At 34.0% G+C, this 13,698-nt stretch overlaps 1 protein-coding gene across 16 annotated transcripts in view; it reads right to left on the bottom strand.

Annotated features, from left to right (window-relative positions):
* GPHN (gephyrin) overlaps positions 1–13,698 on the bottom strand; it is a 725,565-nt gene that overhangs the window by 301,636 nt on the left and 410,231 nt on the right. For all 16 annotated transcript variants that reach the window (XM_051977840.1, XM_051977841.1, XM_051977844.1 and 13 more), the window contains 2 exons: positions 9,850–9,916; positions 421–693 (listed from right to left, as the gene is read on the bottom strand). In XM_051977840.1, the coding sequence (XP_051833800.1) occupies positions 421–693; positions 9,850–9,916 (340 nt within the window). The remainder of the gene's footprint in view (positions 1–420; positions 694–9,849; positions 9,917–13,698) is intronic.

The raw sequence follows: 13,698 nt of genomic DNA, 5'->3' as shown, positions 1-13,698 counted from the left end.
CCAAAAACTGTAAACTTTATCTTGAAGTTATTCCTGTAGAACAATAGGTCATTCATTACAAAAGAAAAAATTAGTGTCAATATACATAGAAATATAGAATAGAAAAGGCTATAGAAAAATGTATTTTAGGTAATCATTCAGGAAATATATGAGTGATATTTGAGACAGCAAAATGATAAAATAAACTATCCTTGAAAATATTCAACGATATAGTAAAATGGTTATTTAAGGGTAAGGGGTATAAATACCTGTGGTGAACTGTATATTGGTATGAAATTAATGACACAATTTACCTAAAAATATCAAAGTTTTTCTTTCTTCTCATTCAAAATACTAGTATTCATAAAAATTCTCAAAGGGATCATGTATTATTTATTTAGAAAATAAAACGGCCTCCCTTTGCAAATTAAGTAGACTTACCTTTGCTGCAATTGCTGCTGCTGTTATATGTGATGAAGAACTGTCTTCCGTTGAAGCAACACCACTGTCTTTCTTCTCTTCTTCTTCTTCCTCACATTGAACCCCTTTGTCTTCTGTCTGTTTGTGGGGGCTGGTAGTAGGAGGAGGAGAAAGAGGAGGTGGTGGAGAAGGCAGATCTTCAAGTTCATCATGTACCTCTTTTACTTTTACAATGGCATCACGTAAAAGATCAATGGCGTGAGGTAGAGCTGGCAGTATAAACTGAAAACATTCCTGTGTGCAAGAAGAAGAAAAGAGTATGATGAAGGGATACATTTCGGGCATATAAAAAGATGGGGATGATTAGTTGAGAAGCTGTATTAACCTTTTTGAAAAACTATTTACAAAGAAATTACTTTTTAGGCCACAAACATGACATTGTGGTGGGTCACAAAACAAAAATTCTAAATCCATTTTTCATATAATAAACTGAACACACATAAGCACAAAAACAACTATATATCTAAAAAGAGATCTTGGAAGAAGCTGAAACAAATTCACAGTTAAAGTCAGAAAATGGTATTATATCATTAAGATGAATAAACTAATTTATTCTTTCTATCGTTTTTCTGATTACTCCCAGTTGGCGATAAGAAGAGGGCAAGGGAAGTATTAATAGAGGAGAAAACATTAGATATTTTTGGACTAGGTATTTTTTTAATGCATATATGTAATGGGCTGAGGCTAATGTGATGACCGCGTATTTAAAATCAGCCGGAGTTGGGAATTCAGGTTAAAGGAAAAATCTTCAATCTTTATTCTCAGTAGAGATGAAGAAGGATTGCGATAGCAATATGAGCCGCTGCGATAGGAAGCCAGCTAGCAGAGGGAGATCGGAAGTGAAGGGCAGTCTCGATAGCAATGTGAGCAGCTGAGTCAAGACACCAGCTACCAGTCTCTCTTTCCGCTTCCTTTTCCACTCCCCTGCCTCCACCCACTACAATCGTCATTTCTTATACAACACATCAGGACTCGCACAAAGAGTGGGCGGGGGCCATTCTTTCTCCAAGCATATATATTAATAGAGTATGGTCCAATTACTATTTAGCCTCATGTGCTTGGGACCTCAGTGCATCAACTTGAGCCTCAGCCCATTACACATATATGTCTCAAATAATCTTCCTTAAAGTTCTTATCCATTATTTCCTTTTGGCATGAAGATTATTATGAGGAGCTAACAGACCACAAATCCAACATGTCTAAGAAACTGAAAAAGCTTCAAGTAAGATCCTAGTAAACCTTTGTGTTTGCTTTCTGAAGACCATGCTAATTAAGTACACAGACAGCCATCACTAATAGACTGGCAACTAATTGATTTGAAAACCCATGAAACAAAAATAATTTAGAAATGGCTCTCAGTCCTATGGCTCTTTTCTACTTTTATAGCAATGTCAGTAGCAGAGTGGTGGAAAAGAAGATGAGTATGTTAAAATTCTCTTGTTAGACAGCCTATAAATATTAATTAATTTTTTTTTTCTGAGACAATTGAGATTAAAATTGCACTAAGACTTTTGGAACATCCTATGTGTCTTTATGTATATACATATGTATATATACAAGTTAGAGCTAAATGGAATTTATATCATTATAATCTCCTTTCTCTCTTTCTCTGAATGAATCTTTGTTTCAGGTATGTTTCTTTTAAGCAATATATTATTAGATTTTCCTTTCTAATCCATTCTGCTATACTCATCTATTTTATATGCCAGTTCATCACAAACATTTGTTTTCATAGTTATGATTGTTATGTATTTCCTACCATCTATTGTAATGGGAATCAGAACATGTACAAAACACTTTTGATGGTGTTACCTCATGTGAAAGAAATTGAGGGATATGCTTCTAGAAGAGTAGTGATAAGAACTGCTTTGAAGAGATTGGAATATACATTCTACAACTGATTTTGGTCTATTAATCATAATAGTTAGTAGGTGGCTTTCTGGCTGCAGAGTCAATCAATAGTTAAGCAGAGTTTGACTAATTGTTCTTAAGCTGTTCTCTCTTGGTTTTAGTCCCTCATTTACGCTGAGAGATCTAATGAGAAATCATACTTTTAGAGTAAAGGCCTTGGGTCTCTCCTTTCCTCTGAGGTTGATATATGGGCCCATGAAAATGGGTTTCTCTCCCTTTGCTTTACCATTTATTCTTTTCTATTTTAAGTAAATAATTTAGAAATCCCAATCTTGTGAGTTTCAAAAAGTCAGAAGCAGTAGTTGGTTGGTGCAGCTATGAAATAGGCCAGTAATTTTGGAAAGCAATTAGGAACTATGTCCTCAAAGTAACTAAACTGAGCCTACTCTTTTATCTAACACAATTAGGCATCTTTTCCCCTTGCCACCCTCTACCTCCCCATCCCCCCAGCCCCGAGAGATCAAAGAAAGGGGGTAAGGTCCTATATGTACAAAAATATTTATAGCAATTCTCTTTGTAGTGGCAAAGAAATGTACATAAATGGGAGAATGGCTGAATAAATGATGGTATATGAATGCAATGGAATATTCTTGTGGTGTAAGAAATAATCATGGATATGGATTCTGAAATACTTGAGAAGACTGATAGAGATTGAAGTGACCAGAATTTTTATACTATAACAATGATATTGCAAAAATAAACAATTTTGGAGGAATTAAGAATGCTCATCAATGACCAATCATGATTCCAAAGGAAAAGTGATGAGGAATTTTACCCATTTCCTGACAAAGAGGCAGGTAATAGACTAAATATGCAGAATGAAACTTTTTTTAACATTCAATATTAGAACAAATTAGAACAAATTTTATTTCACTATTTATATTTGTTATAAAGTTTTTATTTTTATTTTCCTTCCTCCCTCCACAAGATTCATGAAGGAATGGAGATGGGACACAGAATAAATAAATACTTGCTAATTAAAAAAAACAAAAAAAAAAAACAAACCAAAAACCTTTAAATGGGCACAGAGGACGACATCAAAAACAAATATTGGAAAATGTGGTTCAGGAGCCAAAAGTGAGAGAGGCTGGTAAATCATATATGAGCTCTTTTTCTTCAATAAAAGAGCTAGTAGGTACTACAACATCAAATAACATTGTAAAAATTGTCTATATCTTGATAGAATATAAGATACTATGTTCTAATGATAGATTATATTATATTCTAATAGAAAGGCTATGAGAATCATTTCCAAATCAGCAGTCTGTATATGGTCAGACCATTGATTTGTGAGAGTAACATTAATCCCAAATTAGAAAAAGAATAAAAATGAGACAATATAATCTACAATCTAAACTCTAAATATTAGGACAGTATAGACCAAAAAACAGAAGTGGTGATGAGAAACACACATTTCTAGAAAACTTGGCAAGAAATCTGATTAAATCAGATTATTCCAAGACCATATAAAAATAAAACTGGAAGGATTAATAAACAAATGAAAGATGCAAAAGATCTGTCAGGATTACTCTAAGAAACTAATTTTTCCATCAAAGTCAATGAAATTATCATAGTTTGGTTTCAATATTTCAGATTCCAAGGGACAAGATAAATAAGCAGAAATTGTAGAAAAGAAAAAAAAAGACAGGAAAAACAGCTTAGACAAGGATAGATGCTCAAAATAGCCTAAAAGAGTATACCAAATTTTGAGTAACATGTCATTACTACCAAAAAATAAATCAAGAAAATATCATTAACTAATGAGTCAAGAATCTATTTTTCTAGCTATGATACTAAATTGTGTTCTTTGGTTCATTTTTAAAACTTGTAATCCTAAGCACTGTAAAACTGAAATGATGGCTATTTATTGTTTCTGTTTGGGAATTTGTTTATTCTGAATTATTACTTATTATGGGCCAGAACTTTGTATTTAAAACAAGGATTCTTACAAGGTGCTAATTCAGTGGAATTGATGAGATAATGGTTATCTAGTTTAGCATGGTAATTAATAGTTCTCTAAGTTCAGTATGATTGATTTAATCTTACAACAAATGGTTTTCTAGTGATGCAATAATTGGTTTATACTCAGTGTAGAGAACATAAGCTGGGACTCAGACTCAGAGCCAGATTCATTTACTTCATCTCACACCTCTGTGGTTGGCCTGGCTTCCTGCACTTCCCACACTGAGACCAAGCAGAGCCAGAGACAAACTCAGAAGGGCTCAGAGAGAAACTCAGAAGGACCCAGAGAGAGACTTAGAAGGGCCAACACAGACTCAGAAGAGACCTAGAGCCAGATTCATCCACTCCATCTCACATCACCATGTTGGCAGGCTTTCCTTCTTTGCTTCTCCACTGAAACCAAGACTCCAGAAGGCCTCTAAGAAAGCTAGCCGGGCCCCAGGCAAGAAAACTAGATTGTGAAGGAGATAATAAAGGATTTGGACTTTAACACCTGGCTATTCTTGTGGTGATTACTCAACTGAAAACTAAGGCTGCCTCCAGAGACCTCCAGAAAACCAAAGGAGAACACTACAATTACTTAACTCTAGTCTTATTCTTCTTTGTTATACCTGCCACACCTGATATCTGGCACAAGATTTACATGGACAGTTGTCTCTCTTCCTCCAGTTTTGGTTTAAGGTCTTTTTGATCAGATCTGCAAGTCTATAGGCAAATGCATCCTACCATACTTTTTTTTTTTAATTTAAATTTTATTTTATTTAATAATAACTTTGTATTGACAAAATCCATGCCAGGGTAATTTTTTACATTATCCCTTGCACTCGCTTATGTTTCGATTTTTTCCCCTCCCTCCCTTCACACCCTCCCCCCCCCCAAGATGGCAAGCAGTCCTATAAATGTTAAAATATGTTGCAGTATATCCTAGATACGATACATATTTGCAGAACCGAACAGTTCTCCTGTTGCACAGAGAGAATTGGATTCAGAAGGTAAAAATAGCTCAGGAAGAAAATCAAAAATGCAAATAGTTCACATTTGTTTCCCAGTGTTCCTTCTTTGGGTGTAGCTGTTTCTGTCCATCATTTATCCATTGAAACTCAGTTATATCCTACCATACTTTTAAAGGATGTACTTTGTGACAGTTTGATAACCCTTTGATTTTAAGTTTAGGCAGAGAAATTCAAATTCTCTTCTCTAATATCTTTTTCTTAACCATCTATATACTTTCAAAATCACCTTTCTCTTTGGAAATCTCTATCTCTAGTGTGTAGGAATGATGAAAATACCACATGTATCTTTGATATATTCAGTTCCTTCCTCAGGATTTTGTTGTGCTATAGTTATTTAATGATGACAAGTAAATTTAGTTTACAAGTGATGTTGGGACACACAGCACAAAACAAATTGTCATTCCATTGCTAAAGCTATGATGGATCTGTTTTTAAAATCATATAGAAAATAGAATTTGAAGACTGAGATAAAATATTAGTAAGTATAGAGGCTAAGTGTATATAAAAACTTTCACAAATTCTATTTAGGGTTTCTTTCCAAATTTCAGGAATTATAATCTCAGAGTGGTTTGTTAAACATCGTTTGAGCTTTCTCTTTCCTTTAATGAGCTAGGCTCTCTCTATATAAGAATAAAAGCGCACATATTCTAAGAGTGTTGGGAAGGCTACAATAGAATAAGTAGACAGTGTAGTTAAATTTTATATGCCTTTTGTGGGAACTGATCTCCTTTGTTTAACATTTTAATGGCCTAAACAGACCTTTAAAAGACACTGAGCTTCACTGTTACAGAAACAAATATGAATAAAACAAAAATTTAAAACAAAATTACAGTTACAAAACATAAGGGAGACAAGACATAAATGCATAAAAATACTTGAATTCCTCAATGAAGGAACTGATCTTTTTTTTCTGATCTTTACAACTATAAATGATGGGTTTTCTTTAGACTACTCTTACTAATTCACTTTATACCTTGCATATGCATATGTAGATGTTTTTCCACATTGAAAAGTTTAAAAACTCCATAAATGTAAAAGTGGAAGATATTACTTTTCTTTCTTTATATCTTAATTCAACATCTTAGGAATATTTAGTATAAATATCAGTATTGTTTGTGTTTCAATAAGTATGTGTTTCAGATTCAATATGAAATAGCAAAATGTTGACTGAATTGGGGATTTTTTCAAAAACGGCATATTCACTTGATGCACCCTGGAGGAGTTTGTGCTACAGACTAGCAGATTAAGTTTCTTTGCTCTCCTTTCAGTACTTTTTCCTATATCAGGTGGCTTGGTAACTTGTGTTAATTCTCTACTGAAGGTCTGGAGGAAGAGAATTATTCAATGACTATCCTTAAACAAAAAAGAATCATAATCAAACATAATAAGCAGGCCATGATTAAGTTGTTAGTGCTATTTCATTTTTAGTCATCATGCTTTTCCAAAGCACACCCTGACTTATATCTATCATCTGCCCACCATTATTTGCTCCTGAACAGAGAAGGAGGAAATTGCAAAACTATGCTGACTGGATTCATTACAAATTTATCTAACTTCAACTAGGTGTTCATCGAAGCAAAGCAATCATTCTACTCCTTAATTCACTATTCTACTGATCTTCATATCTCTCCTCAAGCCTCCTAGAATATCCTATTGCCTCATGTTTCATGAAAAAAAAATTAATACCATTCACTATGAATTCTCCATAATGTATAACACCATTATTTCCTCTTTTGTTTTTCAGTCTTAGAAGAGGTGGCTGTTCCTTTGCCAAGGAAAACTTTTTTCTTGATCCCATTTCATCTCATATTTTTTGGCAAATTGTCCCTCTATCAAGCTTATCTTTCATATCATACATATCTTCCTATCTACTGGCTGTTTTCCTGCTACCTCCAAATATATTCCCTCCAGGTCTCAAATTTCCCACTTGATCTGACCATTCCCCTTAACTATTGTTCTAATTCTCTCCTCTGCCTTTCAACTAAACTGCTTGAGAAAGTTTCCTATGCTTGGTCCTATTTCCTTTCCTTTAATTCTTTTTCAGATTTTTGTGAAATGTTGCTTCTGAATAAAATTCCTCTTTCTGAAGTTTATAATAATCTCTCGAAATCCCTGACAAATCTGATGGCCCTTTGAAAATCTCACCTTTCTTAACCTCTCTGAAGTATTTAACTGCTAATCACCCTCTCCTCTGGAATACTTTCTTCCCTAAGTTTTGAATACACTATTAAAGTACAGTGGATCTTCTTACATCTCCTATCTGACTGACCATTCCTTCTTTGTCTTCTTTACTTGTTTGTAATCTATGTCATGGTCACTCTGAGCCATGGTGTTTCACTAAGCCTCTCTCCATGACCTACTTTTATTTTTCTTCTATCCAAGATCTCTTATCTCATCAACTCACATATATTTAATTAACATTTCTATGCAGCATATCCAGTCTCAATCTCCTTTCCTCAGAAAGAATACAACACCACATCACTGTCTGATGGACTAGATGGGCACAGGCAGCTCAAATTAAACATGTTGAAAATAGAATTCATTCCTTTTTTTCTTATTCTTTTTATTTACTTTTTTGCTGAGGCAATTGGGGTTAAGTGACTTGTCCAGGGTCACACAGCTAGGAAGTGTTATGTATCTGAGGCCAGATTTGAACTCAGGTACTCCTGACTTCAGGCCTGTGCTCTATCCACTGTGCTATCTAGCTAAATACCCTTAGAATTTCATTCTTTTCCTTCAAATCTTCCCTCTTTCCAACTTCCCGATTGTTAGTGATGGAACCAACATCCTCTCATTTATCCTGATTCACAATCTTGATGTAATCTTTGACTCCTCATTTATTCATAACACATATCTAATTCATTATCAAACCTTATCCTTTGTACCTTCATAGCAGTTTTCAAATACATCTCTTTATACACACATGGTAACTCTACTCCAGGCATTTATCATCCCTTACTTGGAATTATTGCAACAACCTTCTAATTAGTCTGCCTGACTTCTCCCCCTCATCACTTTATTCACTACTCAAGTTGCCAAAGTGACTCTTCTAAGGAGTAAGTCTGACCATGTCATCTTCCTACTTGATAAAACTCCAATGGCTATCTTTTATTTCTAAGATCAAATATGATCTGCTTAATTTACTGCTCTTGAAAACCTGGTCACTTCCTATCTTTCTATTTTTCTTGTATTTTTCTACAGTCTAGGTACCCGCTCTTTCCTGCTGATCTTCTCACATGATGCTTCACTTTCCATCTGCCTCCACACCACTTCATGGCTTCTACTATGTTGGGAATGTGTGTTCTCTCTCTGTCCCTTTAAGTTTGACTCTTGGTTTCCTTGACTTCCTTTCAGGTTTAATTTAAATTGTTCTTTCTGCAGGAGACATTTCCTGGTCCTTCGCTGCCAGTGTTTTCTCTGAGATTATCTTCCATCCACACTCTCCCTCTATCTTGTGTACATCTAGTTATCTACGTGTTCTCTCCTCCATTACTGTATGAGCTTTCAGAAGGCAGTAACTGTTTTTTTTTTCTTTGTATACCCAGTTTAGTAATTCTAGATGACTATATGCTGGAAAGAATGTTCTGATCTGTAATAACAGAGGAAGTTCCTCACCAATAGCTCTTTATACTGATGAAATAAATTGTTCAAAATATGGTAATTCCTTAGATGCTACTTTCTGGTAATTTCACCATTGAAATAGTGGCTGAGCTTAAAATCCTAAGTCTGAAAAAAGAGGCAATGACATTTTAAAAAGAATGAACAGAAATTTCAAATGAAAATAGATGAATGTAAATATTCCTGACCAGTCTTTTCTTTTTATTTCAGTGTTACTACTAGAATTATCAGTGTCTCAGAACTAAATAAATTGAATAAAGCAGGAAACAAGCCTTACTGATTTTTGTCATTGAAGCATAAAAAGTAAATAGAGTCTCATTTAAAAAAAAAAAATCTTTCCATTTTCACCACCATAATGATGTTAGACATTAAGAAACTACTATCTTATATGTGCCATTGTTGAACTTTCTACTGCTCCTTAGTATAAGTGTAACATTTTTCTATGTTCTGTTCAGGACTACAGCACTCTTTCAAGGAAGAGAAAACCTGGAATAATATAGAGATAAGAAGAGGTAATTGGGGAAGGAAAGAAGGATTTATTAACTATCTATTACATGCTAGGTACTATGCTTAGGCTTATTAGATATATAATTTCATTTATGCCTCACACTAACCCTAAAAGGTAGATCCTATTATGATCCCTATTTTGCATTTAAGGAATTCGAGTCAGACAGAAGTTGTGACTTACCTAGCATAATACAGCTATTAAATGTCTGAGGCAGAAAGAATGTTTAATCCTACTTTTAGCTACATGTGTGTCTTCATAAAGTTAGTAATCGCATATTCTAACCAAACTTTGATGGTTTTAAGGTAGAATGCACAGGTCAGTTCAGATCTGTGAATGAGCTGTGATTGTTAAAACAATATTGAAATTAATGGTGCTTACCTGGGACCCTTTCTTGCTACCTGGCAGGTTAATTATGAGCGTTTTCCCTCTGATTCCACATACAGGTCTGAAATGAAAGAGAAATTAATGAAGTCTATTTATCAGGAACATTTTAAAAAATACCTTTTTATTTACAACATATATGCATAGGTGATTTTTCAGCATTGACAGTTGCAAATTCTTTTGTTCCAACTTTTTCCCTCCTTCCCCCCACCTCTTCCCCAATATATGTATACATGTCCAAACAATTAATTTGCTGTATAAAAAGAGTCGGACTTTGAAATAGTATACAAGTAGTTTGTGAAGGAAATCAAAAAGGCAGGCAGACAAAAATAGAGGGATTGGGAATTCTATGTAGTGGTTCATAGTCATTTTCCTATCAGGTACATTTTTTAAAAAATCCAATAATGAAAAGCAACTTTAGCCATGAATAACTTGTCTTAGGAATAAAATGTCTGTATTAAGATGTTCCTATAAAAATTAGACATCAATTTGTCACATTGGTTGGGATTTTTATGACAATGAGAATCAGGTTCCAAAAAAACTATGACTCAGTGAGGAAGGTATTCCACAATATTTATGCTTAAGTGAAACATAAGTTCTTAAGAATGAACCAATTTATGGTTTTTTTTTTTAAGGGACAAACATTAAAAATGGAGATAAAGATGGGACAAAAAACAAAATCTTTATCAGACATATTGCAAATCACAAGAAATTGAGGGCAGGAACCTTAAAAAATGTTTAATTCAGAGCCTCACTTTTTGGCTATCTCCTACAGTCAGGAAGCCAAGATAGAGGTAGAATTCTAAAACATAAAGAATAAAGAGAAGAGGCTTGCAGTCTAATGCTGATTCTGTCATTAACAAGCTATATGCAAAACAGTAAAACTCAAGTAACTGTCTTGATGATCTCTAAGGTCTTTTAAAGATCTAATTTTGTGAGTTTCAAAAAAAAAAATCTCCTATGGATACTAATCTCTTCTTCAGCATTCCTTATTGTTACATATAATAATGAATAACACATTTTATGCTTTAATTATCTTATGATGGACCCAAGAGTGAGTAAAACAACTAGTAATTATCCTTTTTCATGAAAATTCTTCATAAATTTGAAGATTGTTAAAATATCACTTTTTGGCTTTCTTTTCTCTTCTACTTTTTTTTTTTTTTTTATTACATACATGCTTCTCAGAGCTTGATAGCTTGATAAGAGCAATATTCTAACCCTTCTCCCATGAAAGTTAATCTAGTTTTTTTCCTTAAGAGTCATTGTTGAGACTTGGTTAGCTCAGAATGTTTTTTTTTTTTTTTAAATAACTTTTTATTGACAGAACCCATGCCAGGGTAATTTTTTACAGCATTATCCCTTGCATTCACTTCTGTTCCGATTTTTCCCCTCTCTCCCTCCATCCCCTCCCCCAGACGGCAAGCAGTCCTATACATGTTAAATAGGTTACAGTATATCCTAGATACAATATATGTGTGCAGAACCGAACAGTTTTCTTGTTGCACAGGGAGAATTGGATTCAGAAGGTATAAATAACCCGGGAAGAAAAACAAAAATGCAAGCAATTTATATTCATTTCCCAGTATTCTTTCTTTGGGTGTAGTTGCTTCTGTCCATCCTTGATCAACTGAAACTGAATTAGCTCTCTTTATCGAAGAGATCCACTTCCATCAGAATACATCCTCATACAATATCGTTGCTGATATATATAATGATCTCCTGATCCTGCTCATTTCACTTAGCATCAGTTCATATAAGTCTCACCAGTCCTCTCTGTATTCATCCTGCTGGTCATTCCTAACAGAACAATAATATTCCATAATATTCATATACCACAGTTTACTCAACCATTCTCCAATTGTTGGGCATCCATTCATTTTCCAGCTTCTAGCTACTACAAACAGGGCTGCCACAAACATTTTGGCACATACAGGTTCCTTTCCCTTCTTTAGTATCTCTTTGGGATATAAGCCCAGTAGAAACACTGCTGGATCAAAGGGTATGCACAGTTTGATAACTTTTTGAGCATAGTTCCAAATCACTCTCCAGAATGGCTAGATGTGTTCACAATTCCACCAACAATGTATCAGTGTCCCTGTTTTCCCACATCCCCTCCAACATTCCGCATTATCTTTACCTGTCATTCTAGAAAATCTGACAGGTGTGTAGTGGTATTTCAGAGTTGTCTTAACTTGCATTTCTCTGATTAATAATGATTTGGAGCATATTTTCATATGGCTATAAATAGTTTTAATTTCTTCATCTGAAAATTGTCTGTTCATGTCCTTTGACCATTTATCAATTGGAGAATGGCTTGATTTCTTATAAATTAGAGTCATTTCTCTATATATTTTGGAAATGAGACCTTTATCAGAACTTTTGACTGTAAAAATGTTTTCCCAGTTTATTGTTTCCCTTCTAATCTTGTCTGCATTAGTTTTGTTTGTACAAAAACTTTTGAATTTGATATAATCAAAATTTTCTATTTTGTGGTCAATAGTGATCTCTAGTTCTTCTTTGGTCATAAATTCCTTCCTCTTCCACAGGTCTGAGAGGTAAACTATCCTATGCTCTTCCAATTTATTTATAATTTCATTCTTTATGCCTAGGTCATGAACCCATTTTGACCTTATCTTGGTGTGTGTTGTTAAGTGTGGGTCAATGCCTAGTTTCTGCCATACTAATTTCCAATTTTCTCAGCAATTTTTGTCAAATAATGCATTTTTATCCCCAAAACTGGGGTCTTTGGGTTTGTCAAACACTAGATTACTAAAGTTATTGGCTGTTTTGTCCTTTGAACCTAACCTATTCCATTGATCAACTAGTCTATTTCTTAGACAATACCAGATGGTTTCAGTAACTGCTGCTTTATAATATAATTTTAGATCTGGTACAGCTAGGCCACCTTCATTTGATTTTTTTTCATTAATTCCCTTGAAATTCTTGACCTTTTGTTTTTCCATATGAACTTTGTTGTTATTTTTTCTAGGTCATCAAAATAGTTTTTTGGGAGTCTGATTGGTATAGCGCTAAATAAATAGATTAGTTTAGGTAGTATTGTCATCTTTATTATATTTGCTTACCCAATCCAAGAGCATTTAATATTTTTCCAGTTGGTTACATCAGACTTAATTTGTGTGGAAAGTGTTTTGTAGTTTTGCTCATAAAGTTTCTGATTTTTCCTTGGCAGATAGATTCCTAAATATTTTATACAATCAGTAGTTAGTTTAAATGGAATTTCTCTTTGTACCTCTAACTGTTGGGTTTTGTTAGTGATATATAAGAATGCTGATGACTATGTGGGTTTATTTTGTATCCTGCAATTTTAGCTCAGAATATTGAGATACATTCCTCATCATGTGGGCAAAAAAGTAATAACTAGAGGGGCTCCCACATTATTGGCTGTTAGACCACAATGGGAACTTCAATTCAAGGAATTTTCAATGCCTTCCATTATTATCCTTTTCCAAAGGATAAGGGCTAAGTAAATCTCCTTTTAAATGACCTATATATGTCTTATTCTTTTCCAGTATCAGATCGAAATTAGCTAGGGATTGATCTGATTCAGGCTATTCCCAGAACAAGATAGGGGTCTCCCTAGTAAACTGATCCTGAACACTACACACACACACACATACACACACACACACACACACACACACACACACACACAATACTTTAGGAATAATCATCATAAAAGCATTTAAAAGTGAAACTGGAAGGATGAAAAAATAAAAAAAATTGGAAAGATTTCAACAACAAATCATTTGCTTCATCAATACTACTAGTATCAGGACTAACATCCATATGTTAGAATCATATAAGATTTCTTGAAATATGCAA

This window comes from Antechinus flavipes, chromosome 2 (assembly GCF_016432865.1).
Source record: "Antechinus flavipes isolate AdamAnt ecotype Samford, QLD, Australia chromosome 2, AdamAnt_v2, whole genome shotgun sequence".
Lineage (NCBI taxonomy): Eukaryota > Metazoa > Chordata > Mammalia > Dasyuromorphia > Dasyuridae > Antechinus > Antechinus flavipes.
The sequence above is the reverse complement of the archived record's forward strand: the minus strand, read 5'-3'. Positions and strand labels throughout refer to the sequence as shown.